The sequence below is a fragment of the Platalea leucorodia genome, assembly GCF_965183815.1.
Source record: "Platalea leucorodia genome assembly, chromosome: 4".
NCBI lineage: Eukaryota > Metazoa > Chordata > Aves > Pelecaniformes > Threskiornithidae > Platalea > Platalea leucorodia.
In genome coordinates this window covers 66998006-67011292 of record NC_138826.1, presented here as the reverse complement: position 1 = coordinate 67011292, position 13287 = coordinate 66998006, and the positions used below count along the sequence as shown (strand labels likewise).

The 13287-nt window shown below is 35.9% G+C and overlaps 1 protein-coding gene across 1 annotated transcript in view; it reads left to right on the top strand.

The window, feature by feature from the left end:
• The first annotated feature begins 1383 nt into the window (after positions 1-1383).
• The window catches only part of SLC41A2 (solute carrier family 41 member 2), a 48784-nt gene continuing 36880 nt past the window's right edge, over positions 1384-13287 (top strand). The window contains exons 1-4 of the mRNA XM_082310596.1: positions 1384-2012; positions 4733-4840; positions 10712-10783; positions 11660-11804. Of these exons, the coding sequence (XP_082166722.1) occupies positions 1458-2012; positions 4733-4840; positions 10712-10783; positions 11660-11804 (880 nt within the window). The 5' untranslated portion in view covers positions 1384-1457. The remainder of the gene's footprint in view (positions 2013-4732; positions 4841-10711; positions 10784-11659; positions 11805-13287) is intronic.

Here is a 13287-nt window from a genome sequence, read left to right as displayed (position 1 = left end):
CGTAACTATTATCACAATATGAAAACTGAGGAAGAGGACGGTAAAGTGGTTTCTGATGGAGGAAACGTCAAATGACTTGAGGCTGCCAATATATGTTTGTTTGATTTTCTACCATAATGGAAATTTCAAAGTAGAAATAAATGCACATTAAATCACATTAAACATAAAAGATACATTGTATTTGCATGATTTGCAGAAAGCAAAACAAACTGACCACATCAAGTGTTAATATTGATCAAATAATTACATCTTAGTGGTTACTAGACACCACGATAACCTGTCTTTCAGGAAATATCTGCAACTTACACCTCATGCAAAATTAAATTAAAATCAGATTTTGAATATCTTTATTTTAATTATCCTAGCTCCTACCATTTTTTCTAATTTTAATTAAATTTTAATATGCCATATTTATGAACATAGTACTGCAGGTTTATTTTTAACTTAAGACTAATTTAAACTATTTTAGACTAATTGGTCTGAATTTTGTTACTGTCTCCTTTCCTTGGTATTGTAGTATTTTATGAAAAAATGTCCAGTTTTATTGTGTATATAGTAGCTCTAGATATTTAGCATAATTGGTATGCTTGCTTCAGAGAAAATTCCGTTACTATGATTTTAAATTAGCATGCTTTTGAATTGTACACATCAATATCAGTTTGTCATCTTTTTATGGGGATGGAGGGCAGGGACTGTCAGGACATAAGGCCTTTGCCTCCCAGAATATTGCTTTGGGCTGACAACCTCTGATAGCGTTTTGAAAGTTAGGGGCTTTTTTTCCTTATTTTTTCCATGCTCCTTGCCATTAGCATAGAGTGGGAGGAACAACAGTGGCCCTGCAGTGCACCACATGGACTCCATTTGTCCATACCCTTGCACCTTGCAGAAATACATTTCTCTGGGGACCTACTGCTTTCAAGGCCACTGGAAGTCTAGGGCTACACGCAGTATCTGCCCGAAGACTTTGACTTCCTAGGCTTTAAAAAGGCAAAAGCTAGGCCCTCACCAATTCACTTACAGTCCACATTGCTTTCTCTTTCTTGCACTGGAAAGTACACCGGTTTGTGAAACTTCCTCACCCACCAACTTTCCCTTTTTACCTTCTAATTTCTTTCAAATTAGACATTCGAATGTTGGAGGAGATTGGCATTTCTACAAATACTTGCTTTGGAAAGATACTGGGTGATCTAAAAATTTAAACCAGTATCTTGTGTCTTCTGTAGAGTTAAAATATTTTAAAGCTTGAATATATACTTTTTACTTTTTTGCAGATGCAGTCTTGCTTACGGAATTGTTGAAGATCTGAGATCAATGAAAAAACGTTTTTGCATGCAAAAATGATCATTTTGGTTTATCTGTTTTAAAGTCATCGTGTGGCACTTGATGACTCATCTACAAGATTTCTTCACTGACATCTGAAGAACAAAGCGCTTTTCAACCTGTACTTCTATAGCACTATGACTAACTGTAAAGGCAGATCTACCATCTCCAAAACAAATAGCAAAGTTCATGACAGAGAAGGTTTTGTAAACTGGACCATAAATCTTAACACAATTCAGTCTGATAAATTTTTGAGACTGCTTCTGAGTATGGTTCCTGTTGTTTACCAAATAAACCAGGATGAAAGACACAAAAAAGTGAATGGTGTCTGGCAAGATGGATTACAACAGGCAGGACACAATTTTAACGTTAGGTCTGAACAACACACAGAGTACCATCACTTCTCGGAACCAAGTTTCCATGGTAGTAATGGACACAGCCCATCTAGCTGTAGCCCTAAATATGATGATTTTACCAGTTATAATTACTGTGATGGAATGGACACTTCAGAAACAGATGCCATGTTGCAGGAAGACAACCTATCTAGTGACAGTAATGAAGATATCATTGTGGAAGGGAGTAGAAAACCACCCAAAGAATCTAGTAGTGTTATGGCATTACAGATACTTGTACCTTTTTTGCTAGCAGGATTTGGAACAGTTTCTGCTGGCATGGTTTTGGATATTGTACAGGTTGGTATTTGCTTTGGAAGATATGTTTTTAACAGCTAGTCCGTGGGGTTTGTAATTCTAACGCGTGATATTGTAGATGTTTACAATATTGAGGAGTAATTAGGTCTGTCTATGGTTCTGCTCCTTTTCCCCAAACCTCATCTTAAACAGTTCCAATGTTTAATTTGGAGTCATTCGGGTCTCGGTAAGTGTTGTCGCTTAACCACAACTGTTTAATAAATTGGTGAATAAAACTGTTACCTTCTGCTTTAACTAAGATTGAAATACAGTAATGATGCAAAATTCTGTTGACACTGGTAAATGTATACGTAGTCAAGTGGAAGTTGTAATTAACCATGATGCTGCAATACACAGGAGTTTAAAAAGATTAGAAGAATTTATTGCATTATCTCCTTGTGTGCTTTGAGTCTATGTAATTTCTGAAATACTGTGTAGATTTGATCCATGATAATGCATATGGTGTAGGAAAATGTGTATTACATTCATACGTTATATGAAATTCATATGAAGTGACTGAGAGCTTTTTTGAATATTCAGGTGTATGTAAGTGACTTTTTAATATAACATGAGGTATACTGAACACTCAAAATTACAAACGTGAGTGGTGTGAACAGGACTGCAAAGTCATGTCCACCTTGAGATATAATTGTAGTAGGTCCAGAGAAGCCAGATTATCTTGGTTTGTGGTTGCAGATTTAACTGATGATAGTTATTAAGGGTTAAGATAAAATAGAACTTTCTCTGAATTTTTAAGATTTAAGTTTAATAATATTTTTAAAACCTGTTTTGGAGTAATATATCACTGAGACCCTACTTGTATGGAACATTTTAGGACTGGTTTTTAGCTTAACACAGTTGGAGATGTCAGCAGCATTTCAGTGGAGTTAAAAGTAAGAGTTGCCTATGAAATAATTATTTGTGCAGTGATATTTGAAGAAAATTCTGGAGAAAGTAACAGTTAAGAAAGGTTTATTGGACTAGCCTATTTTCTTGCCTTCTCTTTGTATTTTGAAGGCTGTATTTACTTTTATTTCCTACCTAATTTCTGTTTTTTAAAAACCAAAAATTTCTTATAAATGCAAACCTCATGGATTCTCTCTTCCTCTATGAGCAGATGCACAAAAAATTATTCAGAAAATATTAAATAACCAAAGTATTCAAACTGAAAGGCAGTGGAGAAATTGATCTGGTTTTTCTTTTGTTTTGTTTTATTTCATTCAGCTTTAGGGTTTTCTTTAGCTACACTTAAAGAGTTTACAAAGTTAATTTAAAGAGGAGTAAGAGGGGACCATCTTTGTCACTCAAAATCTTGAGAGGGTAAAGGAAGCCTGGTCTTCAGTCAATTGCAATGAAAAGGCTTTTATACATCAAGAAAAAGGAAAATAAAAATTGACGTGCCAACTTTATTGCTTCCTTGTGCTGTTTTGCTTTAATCTTGTGCTTTGTTCATTTACACCTTACCAATTTATTCTTTGTACAGATGCTTTGTTTGTATTCTGTTAATATGTAATTTACTTCATGATACAGCATAATGATCAGCCAAAAGAGGCAGTTGTGCCTACTGCCACTTCTGGCTTCCAACCCAATGTTTCACCTTGCCTTCCTTTCCTTAAGGGAATGTAAGTATTTGTGTAGCTGGTTTTTTGAGCTGGATTGAGATGTATCTTGATTTTTGCTTCTATATTACTTTTAATCTTCTATTGATTTCCCAGTCCAGCTCACCATGTGTGAGAGAGATGTGACACAAAAGCAAAAACAGATAGCTAGTGTCAGTACTACCTTTTTTCACCTTAAACTAAGCATTAAACTGTGATGTCAGCAGGATATTTAAATGTGACAGAACGTGTTTTGTAAATGAAAATCTAAAGATAACAAAGCATTCTAAGCTTGTTTTTTTACAAACCATTTCACAGCTATTCTTTCCTAGTAGTAAATACCTATGTAACTTCACATATAGAAAATTGTCAGATCTTGTTTATATTTGAGAATTGAATAATTTTAAAAATTAAATTAATAATTTAAATCATTGCAAATCCCTGAATACAAAGACAATTTACAGTTTTGTTAGTTTAGTTTAGTTAAAGTTGATGATTACAAATTAAATACATGGACTGACAGACATATAAAGTAGCACAGCATTTCTGTGCCGAGAACTTAGCACACACAAAAAAATTATGGGAGAGTTTGTCGTTGTTTGCTTTATAAAATCTGGGTTTTGGAAAACTGTACTCTTCTAAATTTCATGCTTAGAAGTAAAAGAATTAAGAGAAGCTTTTTTCACTTACAGACTCTGTCCATTTGACAACCAATTCCTTGCTGTTTTTATGTGAGGTTTCTACACAGCTGGAAGGGAAATGATGAAAATATTATTGTAAATTAAGTGCAGAATTCAAGAGCAGTCATAGCACCTGGTACTATTTTAAAGTCATAAAAAAACCCAACCCTTCAAATTAATGACATCTTTTTTTAACTAGATTTGTTTTAAGGCCAAGTTTTGTATCTCTTACTTTTGATATTCTCATCTTTGAAGTAGTAATATGCAGTCATAAATCTGTTTTATCTAGATAGATAACAGTTCTGGCTTTAGACTTCTAGGTCTAATATAAAAATTGATTTTCTTTGGAGGCTTAAGTTATGAGTTACAGAATTTTTTGAATACTTTGCAGATGGTCTAAAGAGAATTCTTCAATTGAATTTTTCCCACTATATCCTTTAAATAGCACTGGGATGTGTTCAAGAATGTTACTGAAGTTTTTATCTTGGTTCCTGCCCTTCTTGGTCTCAAAGGAAATTTGGAAATGACCTTGGCATCCCGGCTGTCAACTGCTGTGAGTAACTTTCTCTTCCCCTTCCCTCTTCAGATATGTGTTGTAAATATTGCGAAAGGAAAACAAATCTTTGGAACACAAGTGTTTTATGTTTATGGCTTAATCTGGCTGTTACGGGGGCTCTTTAAATCTGTTATTAAATTGGCAAAGTTAAAAAGGTGACCCTCTTCTAATCTCCACACATCAAAATTTTACTTCTTTGATCTCTTCTGTGTCATCATTCAGAACAGATAAAGTAGATTTTTGAGATTTACATGTGTATTCTGTAAGGTTGACGTATCTCTTTGGCCTTGATGGGATTTGAATAGGCTAACGGAATGCGTACATTTTGAACACGTTTTTGTAAAGACCATTTGTGTGGCACCAAAATGGAACATTGCTCCCATTGCTACTGCAGACCTTTGTTGATCAAACTGTAAGAAACTCTGTTGTAGCTTTCTGGCTAAATAGTTTTATGTGGGGTTTTTTTGTTGTTGTTGTGGTGGTGGGTTTTTTTGGGCATGCTTATTTTTTCGTGTGTGTCAACACTGCAACAGAGCATAACTAGGTTTTTTCATTGTCGTCTTTCTTATGTATTTGTCATAGTTCTTTTCTGCATCTCAGGAAATGTTCCATCCCTTCATTTTTTTAGCCTAAGCCAGCCAGGTTACCTTACCATCTCTCTTTTCTCTGTGTGTGGATAACTATCATGAACAGAATGTTCTGGTAATGTGGCTAAACTATTTCTGGTACCTGAACTGGGTATCTTTTATAGTTTATGTGTGCTTATTTTCCTATGTGCTATATATTTCCTATGTTTATATGTGCTTATTTTCCTAGCAGTGTCAGATTTAGACCTTACAGTCACTTTGTGATCAATGACTGTGTCCTAGTGTTTCTCCTTTTGTGTTATTTCCAGCTGTCGCTCCCATCTTCTGGCAGAAATATTATTAGTCCCTAAGTGCATGACCTTGCATTTCTACTGTTGAATTTAATCTGTTTTCGTTGCTGTAATCCTCAAGGTCATCCGGTTTTTGTATGATATTACAATGCTTTATATTGACAAGATCTTCCAGCTTTCTGTCATTAATAAATTTCATTGCCACATTATATTGAATTATTGCCCAAATGCATGCTGTGATGGACATAGCCTTAGCAGTCCTATGAAGGTTTGCTTGTGTCATGCCCATTATAGAAATTGATTACTTTTGCCCCGTGTCCATTCTTTCATGCATAAGAATTGACACGTTTTGTTGTATCTTTGTCAATGGCAGCCTTAGCTATTCAGTCTTGTTTTCTGGTTGATTTTAATGCTCTTACTTTTCTGAGTATTCTTACTGTTTCTTAACAATATTTTATGTTAAACCTTACTGCCTTTGCTGTCAGGCAGGAATACTTTTGTCTTTTACTTTACTTTTTTTTTTTGTGTGTTGATGTGTTGCTTAATTTGTTCCTGACTGGTACAGTTCGTGGCCTGAGGACTGAAAGTGCTTGTATTGCATAGTGAAAAATACACCAAGTCCAAGATCTACCAGTGCCTTACTGAAGGCTTAAAAAAAGAGGGTCGGAATCAGCTCCACCGCTTCTGCTTCAGTTAATGGCATCTTTAATTCTTTGTCTCAGTTGAGCTTATGACCTTTGCCAGGTCATGACTCCAGAACTACTTCTCTGGTGCAGTCAATGGCTGATTTCCCATCCTCACCGATGCCATCTCATTTGTGAACCTCGCAGCTCTCAGGGGACATTTGGAAAACGGTGATGCAGACCCTTTTTCAGCACTGGGAATTCTGACCTCAGTTCACAATGTCCATCAACTGTTACCAAAAGTCAAGAAGTTGATCCCCTTCTCACACCACAGATAAAGGATACCAGAGTTTCCACAACACTGGCTTTGTGTTCAGTGGTTAACTAAAGTTGGTATCATGAGGTTCAGGCCACTCCCTGCAGCCGAAAATGGCATTATTAAGAGTATCCCAGTAACTGTGTGATAACATGATCTGTAGATGTCTTGAATGTGATTTTTCAGAGCCAGTTTGGCCATTTGAAGTCCAAGCTCCCACCAAGACTCAAACAGCCCATTCTGAGAGGGCTTAGTTTGAGGAATGTTACCAGTGCCACTTATCACTGTCATTGAGTCTCACCAAGACATAAATCAGCTGATGCTTCAGACGTTTTTACTCAAGTATGCCATGAATGCCATGTATGTCTGTCTTGGCCAAATCAGGTTAGCCAGCTCTGTTCATGTCCTTCCACCATGAAGGTTAATTAACTGGCTAAGAAGAAGTCAGTGAAGTATATATTTCTTCAGACAGTGCTATGTGGCATGTGGGACTTCCAGTTTCTTTGGCATTGCCCAATGTCATGGTCACAGCACCACTGGCACCGAGCTATTTCCCAGCTTTGCATTAACAGACTTGTGGGGGGTTTTTTTGTTTGTTTTCTGATGCCTCTGATTTCCTTGTATGACCTGTTTTCTTCAAGAATTATGACAGACCCTGGACTAAGTTACACAGGTGAGTGAAATACTTTCCGGAACTTCCTTAGTCATATTGTAGGTTCATTGGACATCCTTCATGGGGAGCAGGTAGAGGCTTGTCATGGTTCGGTGAATGTTCTCTCTTTTTCCAGTGGTGGCTTTAACTTGTTCTAGCTGGTGAAGAGCTCATTAGTAAATGTTGTAGAGTGTGTGTGTGTGTGTGTACGCGCATGTGCACAACGCAGTGGAGGTTTAAGAGAACAATACAGTACAAAATAAGAACAGTATAGATCATTCATTATCAGGATAATGCTAGCAAGATTATATTTACATTTTATATGTGAGAATAAAAAACAGAAAAAATGGCTTTTATCTTGCAAAGAACCTTCCAACTTGCTCTTTATGTGTCTTTTTGTCATGCTCAGCATCAGTTGCAATGCGCACAGCTCTGCGAGCTGGTGGATAGCCAGCTGCACCCCCAGAGTGCTACTGCAAATACACAAGAACTCAGCGATGTTTCTAATTGTTAGTTAAAAAAAACTAAAACAAAAACAAAACAAAAAACTATGGAAACCTGTTATATGTTACATGTAACTCCTTACAGGCAACAGCTTGGTCTTAGTTGCCAGATACAAATTTAAACTCCAGGACAGTTGCCTTGATTGCTCTGCTTCTCCCAGGTTTTAAAAACAGGTGCTGTGTCATATTGTATCATTCCTTACTGGAGAGTTTAATCAAAAAGCTTACTACTGGATCTGTAATTTCCATGCCAGTTCTCTCGTACTTCAGTGAAAAAGGTTATTCTGACCTTTGTACTCTTTACATTGATTTCATTGACCTCCTACTCTCTTTAGCCATCCAATCTTTGGTGCTGTCATCCTCATCCTAGGCGAAAACTGAAGGAGTATATTAATTCAGGGCATATCTAAACAGTTATTTGGAGGCAGTTGTATGATTAATCTTCCTTTCTCTGACCTAAATTTACACTAGCTGACTCCCCACCAGATACTGTCTTTACAAGAAATGCAAGACTGTGCCCTGTGAATAGCTTTACCTTTGAGGAGGAAATTTCTAACATGAGTTCAGCATTGGAGCTAATTCATACCCTTCTTGCTCCATTAGTTTATAATGGCATCTGAATTTGTAGGCATGTCTGTGCTGTTGGGGCTGTAAACTAGTTATCTTTACTCCATTGTAATTATGTAGTCAGCCAAAACGTAAGGTCTTGTTAGCAAGTTTCTGTTATCCATAATAGATCTGGTTTCAAGTTTTGTCTGATCACCTTCGTTCATCTTGTTGCCCAAATTCCTGCTTTAGCTGCTTGTGGCTGGTCACTCACAATGTCCCATCCGCTTTAGAATCAGTCATTTCACTAAATCTGTCTCAAGACTGTGTTTTTAATCTACCTCAGGGCATAGCTTGTGCTTCTCTTTGATGTGAGCGTTAATGTAAACTGTTCTCCCTCCCCCCACTGCTGTGCTGGTAACTGTGTGAGGTGTACTTCGTCAACTGCCCATTCAAGCACAATATTTATATTGTGTGTTTTGTGTTCTTTAGCTTTGTTCTGTAGTTTGAGTCACTCTTGTTGTCTCGGTTCACACTGTTGCCTTTTCTCCCTTCTTCTTTTTTTTTTAAGAGGAAGTAAAAAAAAAAAAAAAAAACAACAAAAAAAAACCAACAAACAAACCAAACCACAACTCAACACCATAACACCACTTATCCAGTCACCCCTGTAAACTTATGCGGACTCTTGTTTTGACTGTGTGCTATCAGGGTTAGGCATTAGCAATATGACTTTACGAACTTTTTGTTTAGGTCCATCTATTCCACAGTATCACAATAAACTTTATCTTACTTTGTGGAAATCTGAAGCTGCTCTTTTTCTCCCTTCCAAACCCTAAGAGCATTTGTGCATGGTTGCATGTGATGGATCAGATACTTTTGTAGAAGATAACCCCTTTTTCCTCCCTGAAAAAAAGCGTTTTCCATCAAACCAGCAAACAAATTTCTGTGGCCATGAACAGACTCATGGAGTTGGTAGATCTGCTTCAAGAAAGAAAATGTGAACGTGTAGCTGATAGTAGGGGAGAGAAGAACTATGCCATTTGGCAGCAGCTCACTTTCAGGCTGGATTAAGCATTTTGCAAGATTACTGTTTTAACAGGGATTTTTTGGATACTTTTCAAAAACTTCTTCAAAGGAGAAAGAGTGAAGCTCTCCATAGCCTGCCATTTCATTCATTTAGCATATAGATTTAAGAAGGATGCAAAGGAGATTCTTATCTGCACTTCCGTAAATATTGTTGTAATAGTTAAATTTAATGCATGTATTTGCAGAGCTTTGTGTTTTGAACACTGTAAAATATGTATAGTGTAGATTGAGATAAAGTGTCTTATATTTCTAAGTTTTTAAGTTAGCATTTCTTTTAATACTTTGTTCCTTGCAAGTCACTACTGTCACAAAATGGAACAGTGGAAAAGAAATGGAAGTAAAACCAACTGGAAAGAAATTATCAAAAGAGGAAAAAATAGGCATTAAGACTTTCTGTGTTTTGAGAAGTATGTTATCTTATAAATTAGTATTCTATGGGAAAAACACTAAAATTTATGCTCAACATGTAAAAAATTGTTCAGTTATTTCAAAAAGGAAGTTATTTTAAATATAGTCATACTGCAGTGGTATGTACTGTTCTTCAGATCTTGTCCTCTACCTGAAAAAAATAAATAAAAGTAGGAAATACGTTATAAAAGACTATGTATGTACTTTTTCATTTCTTAGAATAATATATTTGCTGTCTTTCCAGCTACTGCCTTAGGACTGGACTGATATCATTTACAGCATCACAAGTCTCTAGCTGTATTGTATAAATGAAAAGTTAGAATACTAAACAGTATTAGGTGTGGTTTCTGATCTTCTGTAAGCACCTGCAGTTTCTCTGTGCAAGTAGTTTCATTGCAATCAATTAACACACTTGCATGAGAGTGTGTGTGTGTGTGTCCACACACGCATGTCTATACATTTTTCTGTTGGCTCGTAGAATTTAAGGGCCATAGAAACAAGTTCAGCCTAAAGTGACTGAACACTGGTAAGGTTCCCTTCCAGCCACGGATCCAGCCACTGGTGGTGCTTGGACATTCCTGGAAAGTAAGGTAGCTAGTATATCTTGCACAGATTTTGAACAAGTTACTATGTAAAATTGCATCAAGTTTAGCTACTTTTGGATAGATAGTGTAAGTACAATTTAGAATCAACACCAATGCTTGACTTGAAAAAAGTATAGCTTGGTTTTAACTTGCTTTCAAAATGTCTGTTTTTTGTATGAGTTGAATTATTTGTGGGTTTCTGCCTTGTTAGTGCATTTTCAAGTAATACGATTTTAAACCCAAATGTCTTAAATTCTTTTGTAATTTTGACAGGTAAATATTGGAAAAATGGATTCGCCCATTGAGAAATGGAACCTAATAATTGGCAATTTGGCCTTAAAACAGGTAAATATAATGGACTTATTTAATTAGCTCCTGTAAGTGAACAAAGTTATTGAAAAAGTCCATCACAAACATTGGTAAGTATGGAGACGGACAGTGTTAATGGGAAACTAGCTCCACTACACTGGCTCATACTTAACATATAATGTTTGCATGACTGATTTTTTTTTTAAACAGTGTAGTTCTTCTCTAAAACAATATGAGCTTATATTTATCAGAAAAAGAGGTAAAGTATTCTTTGTGACTGTACCAAGGGTATTTCCTTTTTAATTTTTCTGACAGAGGATCTGAGGATGATCAGAGAAAAATTTCAGGTTTGGCAAAACCTTTTAAATTTGACCTTTCAAATGTTTTCAGTACTGTATTTGCACTGGATTCAATGTTTAAAGGAAGTATGTGATGGAGCTTTTGGACAATAAGCAATATTTTTAAATAGCTGGGTCATTTGAGGAATGTTTGTTCTCCAAAGCAACTATTTCTTAAGGTTAAGAACTATTTCATGTTCCTATGTTATAATACAACATGCTCAAAAAATAGGTGAAATGTTTATACTGTGACTTCACCGTTTTAAGTGGCCTTAGGAGCCTCTTTAGGCATTTCAGCTTTGGCTCCTGGTAAATCCTCAGCTCTGTTCCCTGATTTTACTTTTGTTATTCTTGAGTCTCTGAAATGCTGGTAAAGCCTTTTCTGCTGGCATAAGATTTTTCTTCTTGATCATCCAAGGTGGTCATCATCATCTCTACAAAATGGATGAGCATGCTCCCTTTACACCTTGCAAATAAATGTAGATAGGAAGAAAGAATAACAGAAAATGATTCTGTAGTCCTTGTAAGTCTATCAATTATTTTAAGAATTGTTCACCGTCTTTTTCTTTTCCAGGTTCAGGCAACAGTAGTTGGTTTTCTGGCAGCAGTGGCAGCAGTTATATTGGGCTGGATTCCAGAGGGCAAATACCGCTTTGATCATTCAATCCTTCTGTGTTCCAGCAGCGTAGCAACTGCCTTCATAGCTTCTCTTTTACAAGGTAAAAGGAGTGTATATGTTACTTTTTACAGTTATTTAGTTTTCTGCGGATGCTGAATGTATGTTATGTGGCTATCCCTTAAAAATTTAAATCCAGTAAGGTATAATACATCTGAAACACAGCTGAGGATAGGGTGCCCTTTTGCAATTTCCATACAGGCCTGCATATCGTATTCCTCTCCTGTCACATTCCTTGGAAAGGTTTGATTTGCATGACCTCCTGAGCATATCTAAAACAAAAAGTATGGTTTTTAGATTTTACCTAATATGATGGAGAACTTTTTCCCCCTGCTTTCTATATTCATTAATATACAAAATATATTCTTAATACTAAACAGGTAGAACTTATTTGTAATTAAACTCAAGTGAACCTGGATGTTAGCTCAGCTGAATCCAAACTCCCTGATTGTCCATGCTGCTTGTATGTTAGCTTGTGCTCTGCTTTGTATCTGAAGTGAACAAATTGGCTTGTTATGTGAAGGATTTGGGCCAAGTTCAAGTCCCCCCCTACAAGCAGTGCCAATGTCTGTCTGGAGCCATATGGCGTGATGAATTTAATCTTCTCTTCCCAATTGTCAGGAAAAATTTAACCATAAAAGACAGTACATAATGGACATGATGGGGGGGGAAATAGTACCTCTACTTGTGATGTATTCTTAATGAAAATACATAGTCAGTACTCTTAATAATAGTTAGTCAAGTAAAATGTTTAACTTCCTTTTTGTACTAATTTGATATGCTTACTTATGTGAAAATTACAAAATTGTTAACATTTTGCATGGAATTAAGAGCACACACCTTTTCTAGTGACTACAAAGCCATTGAGTTTGATCATTCACAGAATTAAGAGCACCAAGAGAACTGGGGAATATGAGTGCATTTTTTCGACTTCTCATATGTAATTTGGACATGAAGAGAAACTTTTGTTGTTATCTGGTGATGAGCCAGCACAGGAAATTACTTACTAAGCTTCATCCTCTGACACGTGAAGCAGGTGCTGTTGAAATACTGTGGTCCTACAGGATCATTTAATTTCTTTATTTTGAGAAATTCATGGAGTGTAACTCTTTAGGTAGTTTCTCTGAAAGTGAACTCCTAACGTAGCCTACAATACATAATATTGCTAAAATACATGAAAATTATAATACCAATTTTTCAAGAATTCTTTAAAATAACATAAAAGATACTATACACAGTTGAAGCTCTTATGCGTATTATATGATGAGAGGGAAATTACTCAGGTTATGCCAAAGAAGACTGTTTATAACAATGTGAATTTTATTTTTAGTAGCCACTTGCATTCTGCAGGCAAATGTATCTTAAAAAGTTACTGTTGCTGTTTATAGGAAAAAAATAGAAACCAACATCCCTAATTTAAATTTTTTTAACTGTGTAGCAAGTACCATTTTTATATGTTTTTAATCTTGTTTTTAATTTATGATGTAGCTTCTTGATGTTTGGTGCTAAGTCCACGACTGGAAATA